Source organism: Oncorhynchus gorbuscha, linkage group LG15 (genome assembly GCF_021184085.1).
Source record: "Oncorhynchus gorbuscha isolate QuinsamMale2020 ecotype Even-year linkage group LG15, OgorEven_v1.0, whole genome shotgun sequence".
In the NCBI taxonomy this organism is placed as follows: Eukaryota; Metazoa; Chordata; class Actinopteri; order Salmoniformes; family Salmonidae; genus Oncorhynchus; species Oncorhynchus gorbuscha.
Genome location: NC_060187.1, coordinates 79,672,467 through 79,684,280, shown reverse-complemented (window position 1 = coordinate 79,684,280; position 11,814 = coordinate 79,672,467). Strand labels below are relative to the sequence as shown.

Here is an 11,814-nt window from a genome sequence, read left to right as displayed (position 1 = left end):
GGAAACGAACCAGGCTCTGTAGTGACACCTCTAGTACTGAGACGCAGTGCCTTAGACCGCTGCACCACTCAGACACTTTTTTGGTTTGGGGATAGAAGCTGTTCAGAGTCCTGTTGGTTCCAGATTTGGTACATTGATTTGATTGGTACCACTTGCGGCAGCAAAGAGAACAGTCTTTGATAATTTGTTGAGCCTTCCTAAAACACTGCCGTCTATAGGTATATTGTATGGTAGAGTTAGGTTCACTGGGATTAGGTTATATTGAAATTTAGATTGTGTGTGTCTGTCAAGATGAAGGCCTACCCTATGGGTGGGTATGAGTTTTTCAAACGCACCTATGGCTTGGAATCATTTTTAACATTCTCGACTTTGGATGGCTGGTGGAAATGTCAAGTATGATGACGACGGCGCACCTACGATATGTGATTGGTCTTGTTGGTTAGGTTGTTTGTACACGTGGTGTATGGCTAAAATACCGATTGGTCAAGACAACACAATTTCATTTGGGAGACGTAGTCGTGTTCCGTGTCAACGAAAATAGTAGCTGGCTAGCTACTCTAGCACTTGGCCACCACATAACTTTGTCTAAAAACACTTTATTCCAGTAGCTCGCTTCCCTTCGCTGTATACGTTGTTTACACCAAAAAGCAGACTGGTTTTAGCAGAATAACGAATTGGGGTTTACGTGCTATCAGTGTATCTGAACTTTTGAGGAGAAGAATTTCAGCTAGCTAACGCGTTAGCATAACTTGATCGCTTGCTTGGCCATTTGAGAAATAAATAGTCGGCGATAACTGCATTTATTAATTTATTTGAGGTGTCGTGGACCACTTTCTCATCGATCAAGCATAAGCTGCAACTATTTATTAGTTGCTAGCTACCGTTGCTATTTAGACGAGGATCACAGAGTTAGCTAGCCCCAGTCACCTGAATACTAATATTCTTCAGAAGACATGGTAAGTTAAAATGTTCTACAAACACTTTCATAAATGGATACAATTATTGGTTATTTAGCTAGCTAACAAAGCAAGTCAAATTGTTTGCCAGCTGTTTAGCTAACGTTACTTAGCCGAGACCTAACTTAGCTAACTAGTTAAGTTGGGTAGCTAACGTTAGTTGGTTATTTGCTTGCTATAGTTAACTGGCGTTAGCTGATATAACGTTAGCTACGATTTTCTTTCACAGGCTAGTTCAGTGTTGACACTTCTCCCGAACACAATTTAAATGGGAAACTGTCCAACATAAAGATGAATCACTAACTTCTACACGATTGTCAGCAAATTAACTATCATAACGTTAGCACACCCCAAAGTTGGCGTATGTAGCTACCTATGCAAGTTCGCTAGCTACCTAATGATGATTTGGTTACCTAATGTTAGCTTGCTAGTTAGATATCTTATTTCCTCTCTTTTAGCGAAATTGAGTTGTAATGAGAACTACATCAATATGTTACACGATTGGGCGATTTAATGGGAACGTTACATTAGCTATTTGACTTGACAATGATGTGAACTAGTCAGTAATTTTCGCCAGCAATGCTACCATTAGCTAGCTTTCGGCTAACTGTTAATTCGCTAGCTAGCTACAACCTAGCTTTATTTGGTAAAGACAGAATGGCTAACTTGATGTCCGTTTTGTATGGCTGGAAAATGCTTATAGAATATCTTAACTTTGACCGGTTTGTACATTTATCAATGAAGTAAACTGCCAGACATTGGCTGATATCGCAGTTGTCAGTTGTGACACACAGTTTATCCACTGCACTCTCATGATATTAACGTGAATCACCACCTGGCCTGTACTGTATTCGACTCAACTCCACGATTTGCGACTAGTGTGGGCAAACTGGAATTCCTTAGTCCCATACAATTCCATTTTTAGCAAAAACTTCAGATTATAGCATCCAAAGAATAGCCCGCAATTACACAAATTAAATCAGTAGTTTTTTATTCAAATTGATTTTGTGACTAAGGAGCTCCAGTCTGTTCACACTAATCGCAGCTCATCTCCATCATAAATCGTGGAGTTGAGTTTAATCGGCTACAGGCATAAGGCTTATCAGACAGTAGATGGCTACATTGATTCTGAGCAACCATTTTGGTGACAGCTTTACTGAAATTGTACCTTACTGAGATTTTCCTGTTATTAATGTGTTTGTGATCATGGGATGTGTGGTTTCCATATCTATAGTATTTACCATATTTGCACCTTTCTGTTGGTAGTGGGACAGAATAGTAATGTGTGTGTGCCCCATTTATAGAACTCCAATGTAGAGAACTTGCCGCCCCAGGTTCTGCGTCTGGTGTACAAAGAGGTGTCTGCACTAGCTGCAGATCCCCCTGAGGGCATCAAGATCTACCCCAGCGAAGAAGACATCACAGAACTCCATACAGCCATTGAGGGACCAGGTAACGCATACCTCTGTCATGGAAAATGTTTTGTCTGCCTAGGAAAGCTGTAATGTAGAACATGCTGGGGTTGACATTAAGCTATCAAAGGTGCTTGTCCATCGGGCAAGTACAGGCAAAGGTCATAGTCACTTGCCCAAAAAACGAAAATGGTCTTTTACACATACAAATGTAAAAAATGTGAACATTGTTTGAATGAGTCAGCATATTTATGAACCGTTCAAACCCTTTTTTTCACAAGTTTCATGCTAATTCTGTAAAGAAGTTATCTTAAGGTGTCAGCATGCTTCAGTTCAGCTGGCGGTTAGCCGAAGTCAGACGAGTGTGCTTGCATACGTTAAAAGACCTTCGCTTGGAAAAACAAGTAAAAAGCAGAAATGGTATTGTTTGTCCATTTTTAAACACCATAGCCAGTATACACGTCCTCAACATAGGCAGAATTAATCTAAGATGACATAATAAATCTGTCAATAGTTTTGATGTTTTTGACAAGGATGTTTGCAGTATTTCGCAATTAAACATTTTCATGAAAATGAGTCGTCTCTTGTTGAATGATAACCGACTTCACTGAAGAATCCCTACTGTTGGCCAATCACTGACAAAGGGGTGTAGACTTCGGATACGGACTCTGGCTACCAACTTTGGCTTGCTGCAAGGAAAAATGTACGCCCAAACAACAACACAAAAATGACTGAAGTCCAAAACGAACAAAAACTGCACAAAATATTGTCTTAATATATGCACAAACTCCTCCGAACTGTTTTGGCTGGGAAGCATGCAGACGCCTTTACTCTGACAGACTTCTGATGAAAAGGGTTAAAGTGTGTGTTAAAGTATATTTAGTGATGATCACACATGTAAAATACTCCATAGCGGCATGAAATTTAAGTCTCTGATACTTTTGTGTACTTTTTAGACAATAGTTCTAAAAGTAGCTCTCAGCAGCCAAAAGTGGTACTTGGAAATGGCATACTATCGCTCTGCTGAGTGTATCTTGTTGACTGTCACTCAAATGTTGAGGAGCTGAAGAGCATTTGCTGAAACTAATTGCTATGGGCGGGCCCAGGGGCAGGGGCTGGCCCATGTGGGCCCAGGGGCAGGGGCCGGCCCATGTGGGCCCAGGGGCAGGGGCCGGCCCAGGGGCAGGGGCCGGCCCATGTGGGCCCAGGGGCAGGGGCCGGCCCATGTGGGCCCAGGGGCAGGGGCCGGCCCATGTGGGCCCAGGGGCAGGGGCCGGCCCATGTGGGCCCAGGGGCAGGGGCCGGCCCATGTGGGCCATGGGGCAGGGGCCGGCCCATGTGGGCCATGGGGCAGGGGCCGGCCCATGTGGGGTAAAATGTAGGGGAAATGGTGCAGCACAGCTTCCAGAAAAGTCGCTTTCAAACTCTAGATTTTGTGGCTAATTCAGGTTAGACCTCAACTATGCTCAGATTACACACTGGCTAGCTAACACACGACTAGAGGCAGTTGGCACAAATGCCTAAACATTTGATTTAGTTGTCCAATCTTCACTGTCTGAACTGGAAAACACTTAGGCCTACTTGAGTTGCAAGGTCATTTGTTAAATTATGGACTCCTACCGCCATTTGAGCACTGACATTTGCTACTGAAACAGGTGCGTCTTTCTCACTAATTTCACTGCACGTTTAGCCTACTCCTGTTTTAACAGGGTGTAATGAACTTATTATTGGCTATTTGCCTTCATCAAAACAATGTTTTTGTTACATATGTCCATCTGTAACCTATTCTAAATGACAGACTAGCAGTTCGCTAAATGGACCAGATGCATAATCTGCAGCTTGTAGTTGGAACACATTTCCCAACTTTAATCAACCAGTCCATTTTGAATTTGTGATAAAGCTGTCGTGATTTGGCAAGGAATGTAGCTTGTCTACAGTTTTGTTTGTGTATCCCATCTGTTAGATGCATTTTTATAGGCAGTAATTTCTATAGTCTTAATGGGCTCTTGGGTGCGCAACTCGTTTGTGTAGAGGGAGCGGTCGGATCTGAGTGGAGTGAGACGAGTAACGAAGGTGAAAGAGAATGTAGGGAGAACTGTGTGATCACTTGGCTTGATTTTTTTTTTTTTTTTGAGTCTCTTATGCACATGAACAAATGGAACACGAGTCGACGTGAATGAATGCTAGTCTTCAGAACAAAAGGCAGATTCCACCTTACCGACTGTTCAGTTTACCTGCCCTGGACAACCAGTAATGTCAACCCCTGCTTGACGTGGTTTATTTATTGTGCTTCAATAGAAGGAACCCCGTTTGCCGGGGGTGTTTTCCGGATGCGCCTGGTCCTGGGGAAGGACTTCCCTGCTGCACCACCGAAAGGCTACTTCCTAACCAAGATCTTCCACCCTAATGTGGGCCACAAGGGAGAGATCTGTGTCAACGTCCTGAAGAGGGACTGGAGGGCAGAGCTGGGACTCAGACATGTATTACTGGTAAGAAACATTTAAGCATCTCTATAGGTGCTTCTTTTAATAATCCAAAATAGCAATGGGTGAAAGAAAATATTGTATCTGGTGCATTTTCTATTCTTAACATATTGTTTAGTGGTTCAAGGAAAACCTTGAAATATACCCTGATGACTCACTGGTGCTCATTCTCTCTCTCCCCTCAGACTATCAAGTGCCTTATGATCCATCCCAACCCTGAGTCGGCTCTCAACGAGGAGGCGGGGCGTCTGCTCCTGGAGGACTATACAGAGTATGCGTCCCGTGCTCGCCTCCTGACTGAGATCCATGCCATGGGGGGGCATGGGGGGACGTCGGGGGTGCCCCAGGACCCCGCCGATGGCCCCCAGCCCAAAAAACACGCAGGGGACCCTACCAAGAGGGCGATGGGGCCAGGGGTTGCCCCCTCTGCTGCTCTGGGTAACGGAGCCAATGGAAGCAGTACTACCTCCAGCAGTAGTAGTAGCAATAGTAATGTTGTAGGGAAGAAGAAAACTGATAAAAAGCGAGCGTTGAGACGACTCTAATGCTGCTTGGAGTCTTCTCAGTGTGTGTATTGAATATTGTTCCCCTCTCCCAGACTCTTTCTATCCCCCTGACTCTGTACTCTCCCTTTTGTACTCATTGCATCTTGTATTCCTGTTCATTCCTTGTTGCCATATATTCTCCCAATCCCCTGTGGATAAATCCATATACATTCAATTACTTTTTGACAGCACCCCTTTTTGATTTGAATGAAACCTTCCATACATATTTGTCTGTTGTAGAAGTGCCTAGAAAGTGAGTTTTTGGACCTCAATGTCAAAACACAAAAGATGAAGGTGCTCAAAGTTGACTCCTTTTGCGAACCTCACCACACAATGAGACATCCATGTCAAAATCACTGGAAAAGATAAATGGTTGAGATTAGATATATTTTAAAAGCTTGCAAACCGGGTTGTCAAATGAGGCAACTTTGAGCACCTTGATATCCTGAATGTTTATGACATTTAGGTCCAAAACATCACTACTTTCTGACCACTTCTTCCATGGGAAAACAACATGTCTGGAACATTTTGTTTAAAACAAAAGGGATGTTGTGAAAAAGTGACTGAATTGAAATGGGTTCACCGATGTGTGTTCTCTCCATGGTTCCTCGTTGACATGATCAGAGAGGTTTTTATTGTGTTTCATACACGGCACTAGTGATTGTGTGTGTCATACAGTAGTTACCCAGCTCAATACTGTTTGAGCTTCAGTCTGACTCATCTCCCCCATCTGAAATTAGGCTTCTTTCTGTTCAGTGTTCACTAAACAAAATGTCTTAGATATTTTTCAGAAACAGAAAATGCCTCTTTCTTTCACCACCCCCTTCTTGACATGGCTCCTGTTGCTGAAATGGTACTGTGTACTGCCCAGCTAGCCTTGTGTTGGGAAACTGGTGAGATGTTTTGTCACGTCTGAGTTGAGTTACCTTATACGAGATCAGGTTGTCGGAAGGGAGTAAGGGTAGAGGACTTATTAGAAGATTATGCAATGTTTTTTATTCATAGAGTGAAACACAACATGATGAGATGGTCATTCATTGGGTAGTCAAATGAGGAAGCAGCAATGAGCACTTTTCCTAGAAAATGTTTGTCTAGTCGTGGTCGAAATGAGATGGACACGAAGGGAGCAACATTTGGTCTGATTATTACTTTAAAAAATGATTTCACCCCTATTTTTTTGTAAATGTTTATCCCCATGTATGACTATTCTGTTTTTGCATTTTTACAAAATTGTCATTGTTTATTCATTGTCCAGTATTTGAAGAGTGGTTTTAAAGTGACATGCCTATATTCAGATGTCTTGGTATGTGTATGAAGTAGGTTATTGTCCATACAGGATTAGGTTAGGGTGCAGGATTGTGCATATCATTGATTATTAATTATATCCCATATATAATTATGGATATTTATTTATATGGTCATAGTGGCACATCTGGTCTTTAGTACTGATTTGCCAATAGTGTACTTGTGAACCTTTTTGTCAAATGTTTTTCATTTGATTTGTATGGATCAAATACCTGCTCCGGTCATATGCACTATCCAGCTCCTATCCTATTCAGAATTGGGAAAAAACAATGTATTTGTCAATAGGGAAGCCTCAACAGATTTGATAGAAAGGAACTCCCCAGTCGATGATCTCCTCTGGCTGGGTTTCCTGGGCATGTTTTCTCCCTCCGATCTAAATGCATGTTGGCGCCTACATTTCCCAGGGAAACAATCAACAGTTGTCTTTTACTTCGGTGGGAAAAGGTGTCTGGGAAACAGTCATTGAGCGAAACTTAATGGGTGGGTATTTTTGTGTCCATTTTAAGTTATTTAAATTAATAAATTAGAAAAATTTGGGAAAATGTATCATTTAGTTCTTTCTTCAGTGTTGGTAAGATATTGAACATATTATGGTGTGAATAGCATTGCTCTCTGTGGTACAGTAGTATAATAACAGGGAAGGGAGAAATCAGATTTTGAGAGCCCCCAATGCAGGTCGTATATCTGGGGCATTTTTCATAGTAAAAACAGGATTAATTTAATCTGTAAAGGTCTGAGTACATGGGATGGGTGAAAAAGCAACAGGGGAGACGAGTCGAAGGAGGGAGCCACTACATTCTTGAGCTCCACCCATTGTCATGAATTCCATACACACATGTTTAGTCTAGTGGAACGTGCCCCCAGCAAGCAGGCTGTCAGTTGACGTACGTGATGAAGGGCTCCTTCCTCTGGCTTGGCTGCAGTGAGCAGCATGCAGAGCAACCAGCTACCCATCTGGGTGGAAATATCTGCCTGATCCTGGTAGTTGTCCCCAGACACCTGGGTGTTGGGCTGGAGGTGATGCCAGGAAACCCCCCTATAGAAAGGTTTTTCACCTTCTAGTCCCCATCTATCGGAGTACCCTACCACCTTGACGATTATGGGGAAAGGAAGTATGGAGTGGCTGCGGATCCAACTTTTCTGGCCCCATCTTCCCAACAGCTAAAGGTCCCGAAGCTTTTGCTTGTGTGAAATTCTCTACTTTACACTCAGTCTTGGCTTTACAAATAAAGAACAGGCTACTGTTGCGACTGGCGCTCGTTTAGATAGTTAGATCAAAGCTGAAACAATGTCTGCAAAAACACTGATACTAGTCTACATAACAGAACCAAAATTAATAGCTATGATATTTTAGGATGATTGTACAAATAGTCACATTTTTCTACAACACAACATTGTGCGCCATTAGGCAAAATATTTTATTTTATTTTGAACTAAGTACAGCTAGGCTATGCTACAGTTTGTAAACTCCCGTCTGCTTGTTGACACGTTCGCTCACTACATAATAAAACAACACTAGGGTTCTTCGTAACTACACTGTAGCGTTCTTTGTAACTACACTGTAGGGTTCTTCGTAATTACACTGTAGGGTTGTCCGTAACTACACTGTAGGGTACTCCGTAACTACACTGTAGGGTACTCCGTAACTACACTGTAGGGTACTTTGTAACTACACTGTAGGGTACTCCGTAACTACACTGTAGGGTACTCCGTAACTACACTGTAGGGTACTTTGTAACTACACTGTAGGGTACTTCGCAAGTACACTAACTCAAGATCTAAATATGCATATCCCCCTTAAACAGATCATATGTTTGTTATGCAGATGCTGTATGGATGTTTCACCGGTAATACTTGAGTTATCATAGAATTGTGAAGGGAGGTTCGTAGATCAGAGACTGTAAAGTACAGAATCTTGCACATGCATAAAAGCTTCGGGACCTTTAACTGTCGAGAAGAGAAGTCCAGAAAGTCTTATCGACAGCCACTGCCTAGAAAATGGGTGTGTTCGGGGGGTAAGACTTATGAAGCCAACTAGACAAAAGTGAAGTCTGGGGATGTGCACCTTCAACAGCCGAAAGTTGGACACTAGTGGTTTTCCAACAGCAAGGCTCAGATCACATGGCAGTGTCAACATAGCTGCTGTTTGCAAAAATTCTTCAGAATAAATGTAAAAGTTTATCACACACTCACAAACTGAAAATGTAATGTGTGTACATTTAAATGATTAGAAAGTCTCATCACTTTCATTTGTAACCCCTGGAGCTTTAGACTCGTGGCAAGTTGGTGACCCTTTGGTCACATTCCCGTGGGTCATTTAAAAACACCCCAATGATGGGTTGACAAATAGTGCCTCCCACAATACAGGTGATGGCTGCATGGTGCAGGTGATGAGAAGCAACTGCAACGACTTCAAAAACTGCATGACGTTTGATCACATGATTCTTGTAAGGTTCATGCAGTCAACATGTAGGCGCAAGGCGGACAATTTTTATACCTATAATGCAACATACTTTAAATGGTAGTGACCAACGATGGTCACGATTTGGCAAAAGTGATCCACTTGAACGTGCCCATCTTTACATAAATCATGTGATCAAAGGTCATGAAGGTTTGACTGCAGTCGACAGAACGTTTCTGCAGGTGCTCTTCACCAACTCCATCCTGCAGCCATCACCTGCATTGTGGGAGGATCTATTGTCAACCAATCATTAGGTTATTTTATATGACCCACACCGATGTGACCAAAGACATGACTGAAACAGGAACCAACTTTGCCGCAATTCATGTATACAGCGGATATGTACAAATGAATGTGATATTTGAGGCTCTCCTTTGCCAATTGATAATAAACTGTAGACACATAGTGGCAAGAAAAAGTATGTGAACCCTTTGGAATTACCTGGATTTCTGCATAAATTGGTCATTAAATTTGATCTGATGTTCATCTAAGTCACAACAATAAACAAACACAATCTCCTTAAACTAATAACACACAATTATACGTTTTCATGTCTATTGAACACACCGTGTAAACATTCACAGTGTAGGTTGGAAAAAGTGAATGTGAACCATTGGATTTAATAACTGGTTGACCCTTCTTTGGCAGAAATAAACTCAACCAAATGTTTTCTGTAGTTTCGGATCAGACCTGCACAACGGTCAGGAGGAATTTTGGACCATTCCTCTTTACAAAACTTTCATTTTAGCAATAAGATGTTCCGTGTGAACCGCTCTCGAGGTCATGCCACAGCATTTTCAATCGGGTTGAGGTCAGGACCACTCCAGAAGGTGTATTTTCTTCTGTTGAAGCCATTCTGTTGTTGATTTACTTCAGTGTTTTGGGTTGTTGTCCTGTTGCATCACCCAACTTCTGTTGAGCTTCAATTAGCGGACAGATAGCCTTACATTCTCCTGCAAAATGTCTTGACAAACTTGGGAATTCATTTTCCCGTCGATGATAGCAAGCTGTCCAGGTCCTGAAGCAGCCAGCAAAGCAGCCCCAGACCATGATGCTCCCTCCACCATACTTTACCGTTGGGATGAGGTTTTGATGTTGGTGTGCTGTGCCTTTTTTATCCACACATAGTGTTGTGTGTTCCTTCCAAACAACTCAACTGTAGTTTCATCTCTCCACACATAGTGTTGTTACATTTACATTACATTTAAGTCATTTAGCAGACGCTCTTATCCAGAGCGACTTACAAATTGGTGCATTCACCTTATGACATCCAGTGGAACAGTCACTTTACAATAGTGCATCTAAATCTTAAAGGGGGGGGGTGAGAGGGAATACTTATCCTATCCTAGGTATTCCTTAAAGAGGTGGGGTTTCAGGTGTCTCGTGTTGTGTGTTCCTTCCAAACAACTCAACTGTTGTTTCATCTCTCCACACATAATGTTGTGTGTTCCTTCCAAACAACTCAACTGTAGTTTCATCTGTCCACACATAGTGTTGTGTGTTCCTTCCTTCCAAACAACTCAACTGTAGTTTCATCTCTCCACACATAGTGTTGTGTTCCTTCCAAACAACTCAACTGTAGTTTCATCTCTCCACACACAGTGTTGTGTGTTCCTTCCAAACAACTCAACTGTAGTTTCATCTCTCCACACACAGTGTTGTGTGTTCCTTCCTTCCAAACAACTCAACTGTAGTTTCATCTCTCCACACATAGTGTTGTGTGTTCCTTCCTTCCAAACAACTCAACTGTAGTTTCATCTCTCCACACATAGTGTTGTGTGTTCCTTCCTTCCAAACAACTCAACTGTAGTTTCATCTCTCCACACATAGTGTTGTGTGTTTCTTCCTTCCAAACAACTCAACTGTAGTTTCATCTCTCCACACATAGTGTTGTGTGTTCCTTCCTTCCAAACAACTCAACTGTAGTTTCATCTCTCCACACATAGTGTTGTGTGTTCCTTCCTTCCAAACAACTCAACTGTAGTTTCATCTCTCCACACATAGTGTTGTGTGTTCCTTCCAAACAACTCAACTGTAGTTTCATCTCTCCACACACAGTGTTGTGTGTTCCTTCCTTCCAAACAACTCAACTGTAGTTTCATCTCTCCACACATAGTGTTGTGTGTTCCTTCCAAACAACTCAACTGTAGTTTCATCTCTCCACACATAGTGTTGTGTGTTCCTTCCAAACAACTCAACTGTAGTTTCATCTCTCCACACATAGTGTTGTGTGTTCCTTCCTTCCAAACAACTCAACTGTAGTTTCATCTCTCCACACACAGTGTTGTGTGTTCCTTCCTTCCAAACAACTCAACTGTAGTTTCATCTCTCCACACATAGTGTTGTGTGTTCCTTCCTTCCAAACAACTCAACTGTAGTTTCATCTCTCCACACATAGTGTTGTGTGTTCCTTCCTTCCAAACAACTCAACTGTAGTTTCATCTCTCCACACATAGTGTTGTGTGTTCCTTCCTTCCAAACAACTCAACTGTAGTTTCATCTCTCCACACATAGTGTTGTGTGTTCCTTCCAAACAACTCAACTGTAGTTTCATCTCTCCACACATAGTGTTGTGTGTTCCTTCCAAACAACTCAACTGTAGTTTCATCTCTCCACACATAGTGTTGTGTGTTCCTTCCAAACAACTCAACT

General features: G+C 42.2%; 1 protein-coding gene across 1 annotated transcript; it reads left to right on the top strand.

Moving 5' to 3' along the window:
- The first annotated feature begins 293 nt into the window (after positions 1 to 293).
- On the top strand, positions 294 to 6,686 carry ube2s (ubiquitin-conjugating enzyme E2S). Its single transcript, XM_046303109.1, has 4 exons — positions 294 to 956; positions 2,261 to 2,408; positions 4,667 to 4,857; positions 5,037 to 6,686. The coding sequence occupies exons 1-4, from the start codon at positions 954 to 956 to the stop codon at positions 5,394 to 5,396; spliced, it is 702 nt and encodes a 233-aa protein (XP_046159065.1). The 5' UTR covers positions 294 to 953; the 3' UTR covers positions 5,397 to 6,686.
- Positions 6,687 to 11,814: the final 5,128 nt, after the last annotated feature.

Coding starts and splice junctions, on each gene's coding strand:
- ube2s (XM_046303109.1), top strand. Junction 2,409..4,666: donor TACAGCCATTGAGGGACCAG/GTAACGCATACC, acceptor GTGCTTCAATAG/AAGGAACCCCGTTTGCCGGG. Junction 4,858..5,036: donor GACTCAGACATGTATTACTG/GTAAGAAACATT, acceptor CTCTCCCCTCAG/ACTATCAAGTGCCTTATGAT.